This window comes from Trachurus trachurus (genome assembly GCF_905171665.1).
Source record: "Trachurus trachurus genome assembly, chromosome: 21".
In the NCBI taxonomy this organism is placed as follows: domain Eukaryota; kingdom Metazoa; phylum Chordata; class Actinopteri; order Carangiformes; family Carangidae; genus Trachurus; species Trachurus trachurus.
The window spans coordinates 18,184,762-18,202,123 of NC_139899.1; the positions used below are offsets into that span (position 1 = coordinate 18,184,762).

The 17,362-nt window shown below is 38.5% G+C and overlaps 2 protein-coding genes across 9 annotated transcripts; both read right to left on the reverse strand.

Moving 5' to 3' along the window:
• Positions 1-1,622: 1,622 nt before the first annotated feature.
• LOC311005063 (uncharacterized protein) lies at positions 1,623-12,298 on the reverse strand. 8 transcript variants are annotated; one of them, XR_014596329.1, is made up of 16 exons: positions 12,165-12,298; positions 11,650-11,787; positions 11,139-11,276; positions 10,098-10,127; positions 9,965-10,015; positions 8,530-8,727; positions 8,100-8,330; positions 7,733-7,879; positions 7,341-7,505; positions 6,892-7,146; positions 6,321-6,389; positions 5,910-6,113; positions 5,648-5,689; positions 5,142-5,261; positions 3,123-4,322; positions 1,623-3,089 (listed from the first exon to the last, which is right to left on the reverse strand). XR_014596329.1 is itself a non-coding variant. In XM_083997358.1 (15 exons), the coding sequence occupies exons 1-14, from the start codon at positions 12,241-12,243 to the stop codon at positions 5,149-5,151; spliced, it is 1,860 nt and encodes a 619-aa protein (XP_083853484.1). In that variant the 5' UTR covers positions 12,244-12,298; the 3' UTR covers positions 1,623-4,322; positions 5,142-5,148. The 8 variants fall into 8 exon arrangements, 7 of the variants coding, with proteins under 7 accessions (XP_083853484.1, XP_083853485.1, XP_083853487.1 ...); XM_083997358.1 differs by having other exon boundaries at positions 1,623-4,322; XM_083997359.1 differs by lacking the exon at positions 10,098-10,127 and having other exon boundaries at positions 1,623-4,322.
• A 125-nt stretch (positions 12,299-12,423) lies between these two features.
• On the reverse strand, positions 12,424-17,097 carry LOC311004810 (lymphocyte function-associated antigen 3-like; the record flags this gene model as incomplete). The annotated part of the gene is made up of 5 exons (XM_083996979.1): positions 16,824-17,097; positions 14,490-14,780; positions 12,959-13,219; positions 12,719-12,820; positions 12,424-12,446 (listed from the first exon to the last, which is right to left on the reverse strand). The coding sequence occupies exons 1-5, from the start codon at positions 16,867-16,869 to the stop codon at positions 12,424-12,426; spliced, it is 723 nt and encodes a 240-aa protein (XP_083853105.1). The 5' UTR covers positions 16,870-17,097.
• Positions 17,098-17,362: the final 265 nt, after the last annotated feature.

A 17,362-nucleotide genomic window follows, 5' to 3' on the forward strand; every position in this document is an offset into this window, starting at 1 on the left:
AACTCTGCATAAAAATAAATGAGAAGCTATGGGGCTAGTCTCTAAAGTCAGAGGATATTGTTCGATTTCACGTCAGCCCTCTAGGAGGCAATTTAAACAATCCAGCATGCTAATCAACCTGGTATAAAAAGCACTTCTGGAGGGTGGCCCATTTTTCTTTCTTTTTTATTTTCTACCTTATCCTATTGCAACAAAGCCAAAAAGTAACTAAACAATCTGAGGGGGAAACAGTGTAATTTGGCCAGTACCTGAGAGAACACTGCACAGTAATGTAATGTAACTATACGATGTGGAAAAGGAAACAATGCACTGTGTGCATTATAAGGGCACGTCCTGGCCAGCTGAAAAATATGGACTGACGTGTTATTGTTGCAATATCTAGGAAAACCTTTTTTTTTTTTTTAAAGGCCCTTCAGCTACAACAGCCATCCCAAAGATGATTATAATGATACTTAAATAAAAATGTCCTGGCATGAAAAAACAAAGTCTTGCTTCACTGGACAACTCCGAGCCAGGACATGAGCCTCCCTGCTGCCATCAGGACACCAGCAACGTCTCAGTGGAACCACATTGTGACCCATGTCTGAAGAGGCAAGAGCCCCAATCTCCACAAATAATTCAATACTTCAATATCCCCCCTCAGTGTTTGTTGCGACCACAGAAATATGATAGCGTTCATTTCTCTGCTTGTGCCCTGAACCCACAGGCCAGGTGGTAGCAGATCACAGGCTTCTCCGCGACTCAGAGGTTAAACTAATCGTGCATGACTTTCTCACATGGCCCGGCGCGCTGCCCTCGGAAATCTACAACAGCTTGTCATCCAGCGGTGGGTGAACCTGCTTTATATGCCTCTACGTCACTGAGCGGTTTAGGTTGATCAGACTGTTTAGTTTAATGTTGCAGCTGTGTTGCTCCTCACTGAATGCAATGTAGACCTCCACTGAACTGTGTTTCCGTCAGACACTGATACAAAATGTGATGCAAGTGTCCAATCAGACGTGTTTCTCTTTCAACTCTGCCAACGCTGTCTCTGAATTTTGCTGAATTTTTTATCCTTGAACCGGTTCAGACCCACACATTTATCGATCATTCATTTACACAGCTCCTTTTCCTCACACAATCTACAGCACAAGATCGCAAACATGAATGTTTCAGACTACAGTTAAATGTTCTGCAGTAATATGTTGTAAAGCCACACGTCACCGTGATATTTTTTCTGTTATGTATTAGTTGAGCCTGTCTTTATAGCCAAGGATGTCCTTCAACCATGATGAGTTCCAAAAAACAACTCATTTCTTACATCCCAGCTTAAACGTCAGAGTGTAACTAGAGGTAAAGGCTGATAAACACTGCCCCCTAGTGGAACAAAGATATTTTACACTGTCCGCAGTTTGTTTCTGTGTTTTTTTTTATACAGTTGAAGTTCTAAGCTGTCTAATACTTTGTTTTTCTCTTATTTCATTGCAGTACTGATTTTCATGTACACCCTACCACCACCACATTTAGAGTTTTCTTGCCCCTTCATTCAGCTTTAAAAAACAAGACAAGCGAGACAAGAGTCTGAGAAGTTGATATATAACCTCCTGTTATATTACCATCAAAACATATATTGATTTTGAATGCATTTAATGATTAAAAATGTGCACAAACACTTTACAGGATGTCACAACATCATAAAATAATATAAATTGAGCCCTTTATGAATCTAGAAGGATACTAGCACCGTCCGGGCACAGTCAAACATTCAATTAAACTCACTTCTATTACAAGTTCCTGCTGGTTATCAGTAAGGCTGAGCGTAATAGTGTGAGATTTGCTTAGAGATCACCCAATTAAAACTGTTAAATATATACATTTCAGTACTAAAATAACATTTTAATTGGACACACTTTCATGCAAGACACAAACAATGAAAAAAAAATACAATGCAATGTGAAAAAAACACACACACACACACACACACACTGGAGATTAAAAAAAAAAAAAAAAACAGTGCAGTGTATTAAATGTTATAAACATTTGTTTTGGCAAAGGTGTCAAATGTGTTTGTGTGATTTTCATAACTATTAGTTCAACCTCCACAACATTTAGTCATTTGTGCACATGATAGTAGCAGTTTCTCATTCCTCTGAACAAATTGTATCAGTTGCTTTCATACATGCGGTTTTATAACATTATCATTTACTTATGTCTTGTCAGTCAAAATGAACTTTATGAATGCTGAATTGTCGTTCACTATAAAACTAATAGTCCTCATTTTGTTTCTTGAGTCATTACATACAAAATTGTTAAACTAGTTTCAAACATTTCAGGGAGAGCAGGTATTTATAGTATTAGACAGTAATTTAGCACAAAACAATCTGCACTGCACTACTGTCATTGTGCCAGGCATTACTGTAAGCTTACAGTGGGATAATAACTTTTTACTTTTTACATTTAGGTTTACAGCTTTACTACAGTAAAGATTTACTGTTTTGTAGTGTATTACAGCAACCCACTTACAATAAAGATTTGCCATATTTGCAGTATTGTACACTACAGTAATTTGCGTTGATGCAGTATACTGTGCATTACTGTAATTTTACTCTGCACCTCATAGGATTGCAAGACAACCTCACAGAGGTGGAAGATCACTCCGCAACAAGAGGAAGCCATTTGTGCAATGGTGACTGCAAACAATGACATAAGGTTGAGAGAGATGACAATACCTTTGGGAATATTGAATCTGTTTTTAATCGCTACAATTGACAGAGTGATGTAGATGAAAATATATGGCCAGACAGACAGGAACGTCTGGATGTGCAGGAATGATTTACAGTACTCTGTAGGTTCAGTTACTATATGTACTGCAATATTGTTTACAGTTGTGCACAGCTCTACCTTAATGATTGTTGTAAATATATGACTGTAGTGTATTTTTCTTTTGCACAATGCTGTGAACAAATTAGAATTGCAAAGAGCATATGCAGTAGAAATGTAAAACATATGTATTCAGTATCAGTTACTCCACTCAACTTTACTGTAGTTTTCTGCCGTAAAGCAGTCAGCACATTTGTAGTTTTTTGTGTGGAGGGGTTTCTACCATCCACCTCGAAGCTGCTTAGTACCAGTGAAGGTGAAACAGACCCCCTCAGGCCATGACAGAGGTGTCATTCAACCTGTTGTAAGTCCATGTACCAAAAGTTCTGAAAATATTATATGAAGGTTGAAAAGTTACTTAGTGTTGGTTTAATGCTTGTTATATACTGTACCGATGTTGTTAAATGGTAACGCCCAGCACTTGGGACAAACCAATGCCATGTGTTTTCTGTCCCATAGTAGGGAAATTTAGGTTGTTTTTTTTGTTTTGTTTTTCTAAGCCAGCATTTTCTTTGAGTGCATCCTCTGGGAAACATAACTGTCATGGTAATCTATTTAACAGTCTCAGTTTGGACCAAAGATGAGGATGACCAACTGACAGATTGACCATGTCATCACAAGAGCCACTTTAGTGTCTAGTCTAAAATATCAAGGGGGAAAAAGATGTAAAAAAAAAATAAAAAATAAAAAATACAATACTTAAATGATTTGTCTTCCTCTATGTTTGAAAGATGACTAACAATAATGCTTGTCATACCTGGGCTGGTGAGTAAGCATACTGGTAGAACTGGTTTGAAAGAAACCTTGATGTTATCATGCCTTGGGACTGAAAGCCATCCATACTGTTGTAACTCCACTTTACTTGAATTGATCTTATCCATTTGTTTTGTGGTATTTACATCTTCATTATCACCGTCTGCTTCGTTTTTTTTCCTTTCTTTTGAGAATGTATTCGTTGCCCCTGGTCTTTCACAACCGTTCTACCTTCACTCTGACTCATCAGTCAGTCAGTTCTTGGTTTTGCTTTCTGGGTCTTTGTCTGGCTCACCATGGCCAGTGTTTAGAGACTCAAAAAGGTATCGGTTTTAGTTTTGTTTGCGTGGGGCTCTGAGGCTGCTGAGAGGAATCTTTTTTCTCCCCTCACCTACACAGTTTGATTCACTCATCTCCAACAATGGTCCATTTCCCAAGTGGGTTGTCCTGTTCCATGTTTTAAAAGATGTTTCTGAATTATTGTGCTTAGGAACAGAGGACAATTGTTTCTTCTCACTAGTTGTCTGTGTCAGGTCTTTCCTCTGGTGAGTTTGGTTATCGATCATTTTCTGTGGTTTCTCCATTAACTGGATCTGACTTGGTACCTTCTTTGTGTTCACCAGCAGTGTTCTTTGTTCCCACATCTGGAGAGCCATTGTTGTGCCATTTGCAGGATGGGAATTATCAGATCAGAGGAGACATATCAGATTCTGAAACAGAGAGAAAACAAGGTAAAGAAATCAGAACAAAAACTGCACCTACCTGCTCAGCCTTTGCAAAGAGGTTAAATCAATGAGGTCATGGTTTGAAATGAGTCACTATCAGTCTGACTCAATGGGAGACTTACCAATGAGCAAAGTCAAGAAACGGTTACCCACTTGAGCAACGGACTGCATTAAATACGTTGAATCCATATAGCTTTTCCATCTTTTAACATGTGCTTTTATAGATACATTTTGAGGTCAAAACTGAGAAATGTTGTGGTCTTTTTTGAGGCTCTCACTGGCTGCCGCCAATTCTCTCTACTATGAGGAAGAACACAGTCAAGTCTTATCGTCTTTTATGATCATTGTAAAGAGTAATCAGTCAATGAACGAAACGTCTGCTGCAGCGCCCTTTGTTCTGTGAATCAGACAGTTAATTTGGGTGTGCCCCATGAACAGACACAGCCCATAGTACAGTACTGCCTGTATGCCATAACCACAACGAACTGACAGGTCAAATAAAAATGATTTCAATTCTTATTTCTGACTCTTTTTTCACAAGATTTTCTTTCCAGACAAGATGCAAAGTCTTTCAAATAGTATGAATGCAGAGTATACTGCAAATATATAGCGAGCAACATACTGGTATATAGTATTACTCAATTTTATGATGAAGATATTTTGTAGTACTGGTGGCCTCAAATACACTCAGATTACAAGCACAATGCTGGAGACTGAGAAAACTTCAATTGTAGCTGCAGGGTTGACAGGATTTGGGATCTGAAGATTGAATATAACTAAATATAGTGTAGTTAGTTTCCAAACCTGGTTGTTATGGAGCCTGTGTGTCCTCTCTATGGTCCAACCCAACAGCTGGGCCTGGTTCATTTGCCTTCTCTGTGTCTGAAGGTTCACACTCAGTTGTCTTATGCTCCTTCTCCAAACCTAAAACCCAGAGGAAAGAAATTGAAGGGAAAGAGGGATTTAAGAGATTAACTCCTATAGAAGCAGTCAGAGGAGTTGGGAGTCAGAGAGACCAGCTATTTCTAATGTATATGATGCTACAGTAGTAGTGCTAAAGCAACAACATGATTAACCATTAATTGTGTGGAAGAAAATTAATCAAACCTATTTAATTTATTAATTAATATTTTGAATCACTTACCTTTTGGTAAAACAAAACAAACAACTGGCTGCGATTATGATGTCAACTCAGGTTTCACACTATTTTGTGACATTACAGAGCCCTAATGTCCATAGTATATAGACCTTTATATGAAACCATCAACATAATAACTAAGAATGCAATATTTTCATTTAAGGTATTTCACCTGCTCGTTTGCTAAATCTCGTTGAAACACGCTTGACATACCCTGCAAAGAGGGAATCATGCAAAGAGACAGTTAAACATGCAAAGAGTGAATCATGCCATCATCAGTCAAATTAAAACAGAGAGAATTAGGGAGAAATGTTTCATGCTTTTGTCATTAACAATCTGAACACCTGCTGAAATCATCATGAAAGGTGTAAAATGCTGCTTGACAGGATTTGAGATTTGATTTGAGTATAACTCTGATATTTTAGTTTCCAAACCTAGTGGCTGTGGAGCAGTGGATGACCCCACATCAGCCTGTGTGTCTGGTTCATTTGTCTCCTCAGTGTCTGAAGGTTCACACTCTGGGACCTTGTTCTCTGATGGTCCTGCGGACTCATCTTTTTCTGCATTTTCTTTGCTGCTGCCTGGTTGATTGAGTGGAGGGGAAGGACAAGTACTCTTGTCCTTATCTAGGCGCTTCTCTATAAAATTTAAGGAAAAGAGTTAAAAGATTTAAGAGATTTTCCGCATTGTCTGGTTTACAGTCATCTCCTGGTCTGAGAAGCATTGCCCAACACCAAACACTGCATATCCAGGTCATAATATCATTCTCAGAAACTGCTCTTCTTTTTCCTGGCTGGTCTGTTTCTGTTGTGTTTAACATATCCCAGGTAGTGTAGTTTCCAAACCTGGGGTTTCTGAGGCAGTGGATGGCACAACATCATCTTTTGTGTCCCCGTTATGATCCAGCCCACCAGCTGAAGCAACAACATGATTAACAAATTAACTGACAGAAAATGAATCAACACCCATCTTAATTATTAATTAATATTTTATATAATGTAACTCTTGATAAAACAAAAAAATAAAACAATCTTATGATGTCAACGTGAGTATCAAGTCAAGACACTGCACTGACCAAATCTCCATATAGACCTTTATATGATATAACAACATAATAACTGAGAATGCAATATTTTTATCCAAGATATTTCACCTGTGTCTTTGTCAAATCTCCTTGAAACGCGCATGACATAACCTGCAAAGAGGGAATCATGCAAAGAGGGAATCATGCAAAGAGGGAATCATGCCATGATCAGTAAAATTAAAAACAGAAAGTATTAGAGATGCTCATTAACAATCTGTTATAATTCACCACATGCAGAAATCATCCTGAACGGTCGAAAATCCATTTTTAGCTGGTTGACAGGATTTGCAATATGAAGATTGAAAGTAATTCAGATATTTTAGTTTCCAAACCTCGCTGTGGAGCAACGGGTGACTCAACCTCAGCCTGTTCGTCCTCACTATGTTCAGAACCACCAGCTGGTTCTGGTTCATTTGCCTTCTCTGTGTCTGAGGGTTCACGCTCTGGGACCTTGTTCTCTTGTGGTGCTCCGGACTCATCTTTTTCTGCATCACTGTTGTTGACTGGCTGATTGACTGGAATTTGACGTGCAGGCTTTTTAGGTGGAGTGAGAGGACAAGTTGTCTTGTCCTTGTCTAAGTGCTCCTCTATAAATTTAAAGGGAATAAGAAAAAGCGATTTTCAGCATTGTCTGATTGACAATTAACTCCTGATCTGGATTGTATTGCCCAACACTGGACATCCAAGTCATCTTATCATACTCAGAAACTGGTCTTCGTTTTTGTCTTGCTGGTCTGTTTCTATTGTATTTAATCTTTCTCAGATAGTGTAGTTTCTGTACCTAGTTGTTTTGGAGCAGCGGAGGACTCCACATCAGTCTGTGTCTCCTCTCTATGGTCCGACTCACCAGCTGGTTCTGGTTCATTTGGCTTCTCAGTGTCTGAAGGTTTACACGCTTTGTTTTGTACAGTTGGCTTCCTGGCTATCGGGGGAGGAGGTTTCTTCTCTATAGGTTTTCAGGAAAAGAGGAAAAGAAAGATGAACTTCTTTGTATTTGTGTAAACTGTTTGTGGTAATTCATCCATGACATGTTCTGTAAATAAAACATAATTCAGTTTTAATTCTTAGGTAGGAGGGACAGAGGGGGGTATTGGTCTTGTCCTTGTCTAAGTGCTCCTTGATAAATTTACTTCTGTTGTGTTTAACCTTTCTCAGATAGTGTGGTTTCCAAACCTGGGTGTTCTGGAGCAGACTCTGTGTCCTCTCTGTGGTCCGACCCACCAACTGGTTCTGGTTCATTTGGCTTCTCAGTGTCTGAAGGTTTACACGCTTTGTTTTGTACAGTTGGCTTCCTGGCTATCGGGGGAGGAGGTTTCTTCTCTATAGATTTTCAGGAAAAGAGGAAAAGAAAGATGAACTTCTTTGTATTTGTGTAAACTGTTTGTGGTAATTCATCCATGACATGTTCTGTAAATAGTTCAGTTTTAATTCTTAGGTAGGAGGGACGGAGTGGGGTATTGGTCTTGTCCTTGTCTAAGTGCTCCTTGATAAATTTACTTCTGTTGTGTTTAACCTTTCTCAGATAGTGTGGTTTCCAAACCTGGGTGTTCTGGAGCAGACTCTGTGTCCTCTTTGTGGTCCGACCCACCAGCTGGTTCTGGTTCATTTGCCTTCTTAGTGTCTGAAAGTTCAAACTCTGGGACCATGTTCTCTGGTGTTTCTCTGATGGACTCATCTGCTTCTGCATCATCTTTGTCTTTGCCCAAAGGATGTACAGCTGGTTTCTTCGCTATTGAGGGACGAGCTTTGTTCTCCTTGTTCAAGTTCTTCTCTATAAATTTTAAGGAAAAGAAAGATTCAAGAGATTTACCATTGACTGGTTGACAATCATATCCTGGTCTGGGTCGTACTGCCCAGCAAAGAACACTGTATCCAAGTCATCATATCATGCTCAGAAACTTCTCTTCCTTTTTCTTGCTGGTCTGTTTCTGTTGTAGGCTACTCAATCTATCTCATTGTAGTTTCCATACCTGGTTGTTCTGAAGCAGCGAATGTCTCCACATCAGTCTGTGTGTCCTCTCTATGGTCCGACCCACCAGCTGGTTCTGGTTGAGTTGCTTCCTCAGTGTCTGAAGGTTCATACTCTTGGACCATGTTCTCTGGTGGTTCTCTGATGTGCTCATCTTCTTCTGCATCATCTGTGTTTTTCTTTTTGTTTTTCCAGTTGTCTATAAATTTTAAGGAAAAGAAAGATTAAAAAGATGCTGCCCGGATGCTGACATGCAGTAAGTTTTTCAGGCAGAGAGAGAAGAGATTTTCTTGTCCTCATGCAAAGTCTTCTCAATTAAATTTAAGAAAAAGTGGAAAAAAAGATTTACAAAATTTGAGAGATGTCAGCTGATGCTGATAGAAAGGTGGCAGAAGGGCACAAAGAAATTGAGGTTTTCTCAAACAAACCAAACACAACAAGCAGTGTGTGAGGCTAAAATAAAACAATAACATGTTTAACCAATTAACGGACATTAACCAGCAGAAATTAATCATAATTAAGTACTGATTAATAGTTTGAATCACTTAACTCTTGGTAAAACAAAACAAACGTAAGATGTCAACTTGTTTTAGGATTCACCATCTGATGACATATTGTAAATAAGAAGAATAGATTTTTTTTATTAGTTTAACATACACTACTGACAAAAAGTTAGGGATATTCCACTTTTGGGTGAAATTTATGGAAGATGTAAAAGTTCATGCTACAGTGAAATTATATCATGAAAGTGGGGCAATAAAGTAGGAGTATGGAATGGTAATTTCTTCATGTCAAACTATTAATTGAAACAAAAGCTAACAACAGTGGTGGGTATACCACAACAAAAACTGTCAGTGTCTCAATAAGTTGTCACATGGCCAAAGGACGTCTATTCTCTGCCTTTCTGTGTCTCTGTTCAACCTGCTGATGACACTCTGTGACACTCTGAGCTCAGCGGGAACTTCCCTGTTTGAAGCCTCGACATGTCCAGGTACTGTTGATGAATTGTTATATAGGTGTTGTCTTGGTTTTATTATGTCAAAATGTGAACAGCGTGATGAAGAGGACTGTTTAATATACAAACTATCATTGAACCAGAACATTAAGTGGTGGATTCACCAATCACAAGTGGTGGCACTTGTGATTTTTGCGGTGAATCACATTAAGAACATGTGTGTTATGTTATACTAACATTAAACAGGTGGACATGTGCATTCAAAAGTTTAGAGAAGTACAAATTAAGTTAATCTGAAAAGGTTATAGTACATTTAAAGATCTGAAATTTAATCTGAAAGGTGAATATCCCTAAATTTTTAGTGAGTAGTGTATATTTAAACAATCATTTTAAACTGACCAGACCTCCAAATAGACTTTTAAATGATACCATGCACATAAAAACTGGGCATGCAATGATTTAGAGTGATAGCAATGGTCACCTTCTTGTGCCTTTAACATTCTCTTACGCTCTTCAACAAACCCTGCACGGACTGAAAAGTCACAACAAGCTAAATTAATTTGTAGAATTTTAGTAATATATATCAGTAATGACTACATTTTTACTTGTCAAACCTTTTGGTTGTAATTCATCAATGACAGGTTCTGTAATTAAAATAAAGTTATTAATATATATATATATATATATATATATATATATATATATATATATATATATATATATATATATATATATATATATATATATATATATATATATATATATATATATTGTATATGATTTCACTTTATTCCCTCTATTCATTATTGTAAACAAATACCTCAAACAATTAACTGCTGTTTTAAAGGGATACTTCACCCCAAAATCAATAATTCACCTATTTTCTACTCACCATCATGCCAAGTAAGGGTTTGGAGAACTTTCTGTATAATCAAACACTTTTGGAGTTGCAGGGGGGGTCCGGCTGGCAACAGATTTTCATATAATGGCAGCGGATAGAGTTCACTTTTGAATCATCCAAAACACACACTTATGAAACATCCAAATACCTCCATACTGCTCGTCTGTACTGACCCAAGTGTACTGAAGCTGTGACATGAAAAAGTTGTTCTGATTTTTTTTATTTGATCTCTGTTTTTAGCCTTGTTGTAGCAGTAGCTCCCAGTGGCTCTGTTGATGTTTGTGCGCATGCGCGAGATTTACTGCGAGATGTTCGTTCGTCGTTGTAAACCATTGGATGTATGATGTAAACACAAAAGAACATCTCGCAGCAAATCTTGCACATCTCGCGCAGCCACTGGGAGCTACTGCTACAACAACGCTAAAAACAGAGATCAAATTATTTTTTTCCAAACTACTTTTTCATGTGGCGGCTTCAGGACACTTGGGTCAGTGCGGACGAGCAGTATGGAGGTATTTGGATGTTTCATAGTGTGTGTTTTGGATGATTCAAAAGTGAGAACTATGGTAACTTTTGTTAACTCCAAACGTTCTCCAAACCCTTCCATGGCATGACAGTGAGTAGAAAATTGGTGAATTAATGATTTGGGGCGAAGTATTCCTTTAACACAAATGCATTTCTGAACAATAGTAAAAAGTTGTCATAAATCTGCTTAGAGAGTACATCACCCCAAGAGTGTAATATTCAGTATTACCTTCTCCTCTTTCCATCTCGTGACCCGTCTTATTCCCATGACCTCTGTTCAGATTGTCAAGTTGCTGATTAGAGGGCATTGTGGGTGTTCTATCGATTAGTTTCTTAGGTTCATCTTCATTCTGAGGTGCCTCAATACCTGCAACAGATTAAAATACAAAATGTGTTATTTAATAAACAGAAAAGATATGAGACATTATGACTATCATCAATACAAAAATACAAATGGTGAACTTCTGCACTTATCTGACACTTGGGTCAGTGCGGACGAGCAGTATGGAGGTATTTGGATGTAAGTGTGTGTTTTGGATGATTCAAAAGTGAGAACTATGGTAACTTTTGTTAACTCCAAACGTTCTCCAAACCCTTCCATGGCATGACAGTGAGTAGAAAATTGGTGAATTAATGATTTTGGGTGAAGTATCCCAAATGCATTTCTGAACAATAGTAAAAAGTTGTCATAAATCTGCTTAGAGAGTACATCACCCCAAGAGTGTAATATTCAGTATTACCTTCTCCTCTTTCCATCTCGTGACCCGTCTTATTCCCATGACCTCTGTTCAGATTGTCAAGTTGCTGATTAGAGGGCATTGTGGGTGTTCTATCGATTAGTTTCTTAGGTTCATCTTCATTCTGAGGTGCCTCAATACCTGAAACAGATTAAAATACAAAATGTGTTATTTAATAAACAGAAAAGATATGAGACATTATGACTATCATCAATACAAAAATACAAATGGTGAACTTCTGCACTTATCTGACACTTGGGTCAGTGCGGACGAGCAGTATGGAGGTATTTGGATGTTTCATAGTGTGTGTTTTGGATGATTCAAAAGTGAGAACTATGGTAACTTTTGTTAACTCCAAACGTTCTCCAAACCCTTCCATGGCATGACAGTGAGTAGAAAATTGGTGAATTAATGATTTTGGGTGAAGTATCCCAAATGCATTTCTGAACAATAGTAAAAAGTTGTCATAAATCTGCTTAGAGAGTACATCACCCCAAGAGTGTAATATTCAGTATTACCTTCTCCTCTTTCCATCTCGTGACCCGTCTTATTCCCATGACCTCTGTTCAGATTGTCAAGTTGCTGAGTAGATGGCATTGTGGGTGTTCTATCGATTAGTTTCTTAGGTTCATCTTCATTCTGAGGTGCCTCAATACCTGAAACAGATTAAAATACAAAATGTGTTATTTAATAAACAGAAAAGATATGAGACAATATGACTATCATCAATACAAAAATACAAATGGTGAACTTCTGCACTTATCTGACTGATATGTGTCACATACCTTCTGCAAAACATGCTATATAGGAAAAGAAAAAAAGAAACAATATATTGTTATTTCATATTTTGTAAAGATAACAATCAAGTGATGGCAGTGGCCTATGTGTTCACTGCCAATGCACAAGACTGTTGATACATCTGAAGGAACTTTTTATTTCTAAATAACAAAGAATACTCCACTCAGCTACAACTATTGATATACTGATATACAGTACTATATTTCATGGTAAGTGTATCTGATAGTTATCCTCTGTTACTGAAATCATTCAGGTTTATGATTTTTAACTGTACCTTTCTTCTTTTGTTTTAAACAGTAGAGTAGAACCGCCAGTACCACCAGTATGAGAGCAACCGCTATGCCAGCACCCAGCACTACAGGTAAAATACTGTGGGCTGCACAGAAAGACAAAAGTCACATTATCTTTATTCACATTAAAGTTACTCAAATGGTATTCATATAGTGTGAGAAATGGACATTTCAGTCTGGATTTTAGAGCATGAACAATGAATCTGTGAGAAGTGAGAACTTACCGGGGTAGCAATCCTTAGCAGTGAATGTGACCCTTTCAGAATCCATGGGGTTGGTAACTGTACAAGTGTGCGTTTGATCATCATGTTTTTCCCCTAGAGATATTGTTAACTTTGGGCCTTGCCGCATCTTTCCGTCTGAGTCCCACTCATAGGTCATTGGGGTCCGAGAATCTGCAGAGCATGTCAGCGTTGCCTGGGTCCCATGTGTACTAGAGTTGCCATTATTGATGTCACAGGATATTTTGGGTTTGGAAATCTTGCCTGAATGAAAATAGGAATGAGAATAAACACTTGAATGCAAACCTAGAAGAGTAAATAAGTGATCCCCTTATGTTACATGCATTTATACAATAACAGGAATTACATCCATACATAAACAAAACTAATTAAAACACAATTAAATTGATACAGTAATTGAAGTGACAGGGATTATTAATATGATTCATTCTGCTCATATGTTGCAAATAATAGTATAATAGCACAGAACCAGAATTATAACACTTTAAGTGACAATGACAATGTCAAAATCTATCTATCCTCAGCTTTTCAACAAAGTACCAATACATTCTAGGGAGCAAAGTCCATCTGATCTGATACAAAGGCAAACCAATTACATGGTTATATGTTAATTATAGGTGACTTATTAAGAGATATTACTGTCTTCAACATGCAATATCTTGATTACTTAGGCATGGACAATGGTGAAAGAGGTACGCAGATTTTTACACAACATAATTATACTTCATTAAAAGTATTTTAAACCAGTAAAGTACTGTGACGGCCAAATGTACAAAAATAAAAGTGATTCTATAAGTAACTTTACATGGGACATACTGTAATTAGATTGTTAATCTAACCATGGCATGCAGTCATATGCATGTGGCATCTTGTTGTTGGTCAAGACAGGGAGAGTTTTAATTGCCTGTATACTTGCAGGCCTTCCACACTTCCACTTTACATGGAAGGAATGGATTAACATTGAACCTACAAAACACACCTCAGTGCAATCATTACTGTACTGCATGGTAATATTCTTAATTGCCAATTTCATGTGAAAATGCAATTCAAAAGCTTTACACTTTACTCTAATAAGCCCCAAATATCCTCAATAAATCAAAAGGTAGGCTACAGTGGCTTTGGGAAGAAGAAATGCCACAGAATACAAGGCAAGGCAATTTTATTTGTATAGCCCGTTTTTTACAAACAGTTTGTCTCAAAGGGCTTTACATGGCATCATAACAACATCCTCTGTCCTTAGACCCTCACATCGACTGAGGAAAAACTCCATAGAAAACCCTTTTAACAGGGAAAAATCGGAGAAACCTCAGGGTGGACAGACGTGCAATAGATGTTGTTACAGACAAGACAGTTTACAGTTTATGACACAGAATGTGCGAAACTACAGCCTAGTGGGTGACATTACATTTGGCTTCAACAGAGGATGATACCGCAATGATACAGTGACAATCTTTAGAAAACTGATCTATAGAATATAGCCTCGTCAATTTATAGAAAGTAAAACAACACTTACCTATGACCACCACTGTATATTTAAAGATTTGAACCTGTTTCTTTTTCACTATTTCCAGTTCATATTCTCCGCTGTCATCATATCTCAGGTCTGTGATGTTAAGTTCTGCAGAGATCCAGTCAAGATCGACCCTGTTTTGAAATTGGCTGAACGCCACTTGCTCCTTGCCATCAAACTCCACCACTTTGTTGCCTTTGTGTTTCCACAGTATATTATCAGGTTGTCCAGTGGTGCCCGGGTTCAGGTGGAGCGTCTTCCCATATACGCCATATTTTGGAGTCTCTCCAGAAACTAGACACAGACAATTACAAGGTGAAGAGACATGTAGAGGCTTGTATATGATAACAACAAAAATATGATAAGCTGCCACTGTACTAACTGCAAAATGTAATATAATGCAATACAAATGTATACAATAAATCTTATTTGTGTAAAAACCCAAATGTTCAGTCTTTAGTGATTGTGTCAGAGAGATGTTGAGTCAGATCTACTAGTGCAGCATCGGTGACGTCATGTAGCCTACTGCATTGTGATGTTCCAATGTAATATGACATTACTACTTTTAATGTAACTGTGAAGGCTCAGTCTTGACCTTGAAGCTTAATATTAAAGCAGAAGTGAGTGACCCGGTCGTTTTGGCTAATGCTGCGTTCCAGGCAGGCTTTTGAAATCGTAAATTACAGCTTCAAGTCACAACTTACGACTTTGTAGCGTTCCAGGCAACCCACTCGTGTTTTTCCGACCTGTTTTACCGGTGAAAGTCACTATAACGGCCACTCGTAACTTCCGACCCGTGAAATCGTACCAGTACGTCTTTTTGTACAGTCTATGTACCAGATCGAACTGGTACAACTTCACAGGTCGGAAAAAAACGAGTTTCCTTGAACGCACCATAACAGTCCTCGTCCCTACGTCGCCACATTCACGGCGTTCCTTGGCTGCACACACAGCCCTGCATGCCGTTCTCTCTCCTCATTGGATAAAAACTGTAGGATACGATAAATGTTTTCTCCTCGACTCAGAGCAGAGCAGAGTGACTGACAGACCCGTGTTTCGGTCCAAACACTCTATGTAAGTGATTGCTGTCGGAAGATATAACTATTTAAGACTTACATTAACACAAATATATCACTCACTTCTGCTTTAATGTGGACTCATGATTCACTTAAAGCAGATATCACTGGCACGGCCGTTTCGGCTAATGCTGCGTTCAAGGCAGGCTTTTGAAACCGTAAGTTACAGCTTCAAGTCACAACTACGACTTGGTAGCGTTCCAGGTAACCCGTAGCTCGTGTTTTTACCGTCCTGTTGTCTGTGAAAGTTCCCTATAACGGCCACTCGTAACTTCTGACCCGTGAACTCGTACCAGATCGAACTGGTATGACTTCACAGGAAGGAAAAACACAAAGTACGAGTTTCCTTGAACGCACCATGAGTTAGCAGCCCCCGCCCTTGTCAGGCATCAATTGGTCCTCGTGCTACGTCACCACATTCACGCGCATCCCTTGGCTGCACACACAGCCCTTCATGCCGTTCTCTCTCCTCATTGGATAACACTTGTATCCCACAAGGAAAATTTTCTCCTCGGGTTACAGCAGAGCAGAGTGACGGAGAGACTCGTGTTTAGGCTGAAATACTTCATGTAAGTGATTGCTGACGGAAAATAGGACTATTTAGGACTTATATTAACAAAAACATTCCACTGATATCTGCTTTAACACCTCAGCTTCTTCTCATGCTTTCAACTGCATTTCACAGTGGATGAATTTAGTTGGGGTTAGAGTGCTGTCCACAAACATCATGCTCAGCTTTTTAGTCTTTTGTTCGCCAATTTCCAGGATTTAATTAAATTAATGGATGAATCAGGAAAATAATCAGCTGGTTAATCAATAAGAATGAGAACAGTTAGGTGATAATTAGGCTAGTAGGTAGGCACACGCACGCGCGCACACACACACACACACACACACACACACACACACACACACACACACACACACACAATTACTCATTAACTACGTAGAACAGCTCTCTGTGTCAACAGAGTATAGGAAACTGATAATGATACTTGTCAGACAATTTGCATCATATTATACCGTGTAGGCTACCGCTGTGTTACTACAATGTATTAGGAGTAAATACTTCAGTTTAAAGATCTTGCATACTTTTGCTCAAACGACTCTGATGTTGTGTTTAACGCACGGAGTTCTCTCCGTGCGTTAAACACAATCTGAAATGCCACTCGCAGTCTAGTTTAGTTTTTGTGTCCACACAAAAGGGTCAAGTTTTAGCCTACTAAAAAAAGAAGCATCAGTATGATTGTGACCGACTTACCAAGGTGGGGGATTAAGATCACAAATAAGTAGGACCAACGAGCCATTTTCCAAAACCACAAGAAAGAATTCCAAGGACACTCGAGTCGTTTTACTTTCACTTTTGTGCCTGGGGGGAAAAATTAACCGTTTCGTCCCGAACAGTCGCAGGGATCATTATTTAAGTTTCCATCGAAAGTTTTGACACGCTTAACATGAATATAGGAACTACAAAAACAAGACGGCGTCTATGTTCGACATGTAATCCACTCTCTGCACAAAAGCGTCCATCCACATTTCGGCTACAGGTGGAGCGAACAGGTCAACACCTGAATTTCCGGGATTCCTGAGGCAACACCCCTTCACAATAATCTCTGTCAAGTTTTACTCAATTTACAAGGAATCAATGAGCTTCGAAGATTAACATCAACAAAAGTAACATATTACGTCCACAATCATAATAAAATATATTTTCCACATAGTTCACAGCTTCAATCAGTTTACTTAGGGCGTCTAATGCGCAGTAGCTACACTGTTGCTCCTCAGTCTTTGTTGTTAACT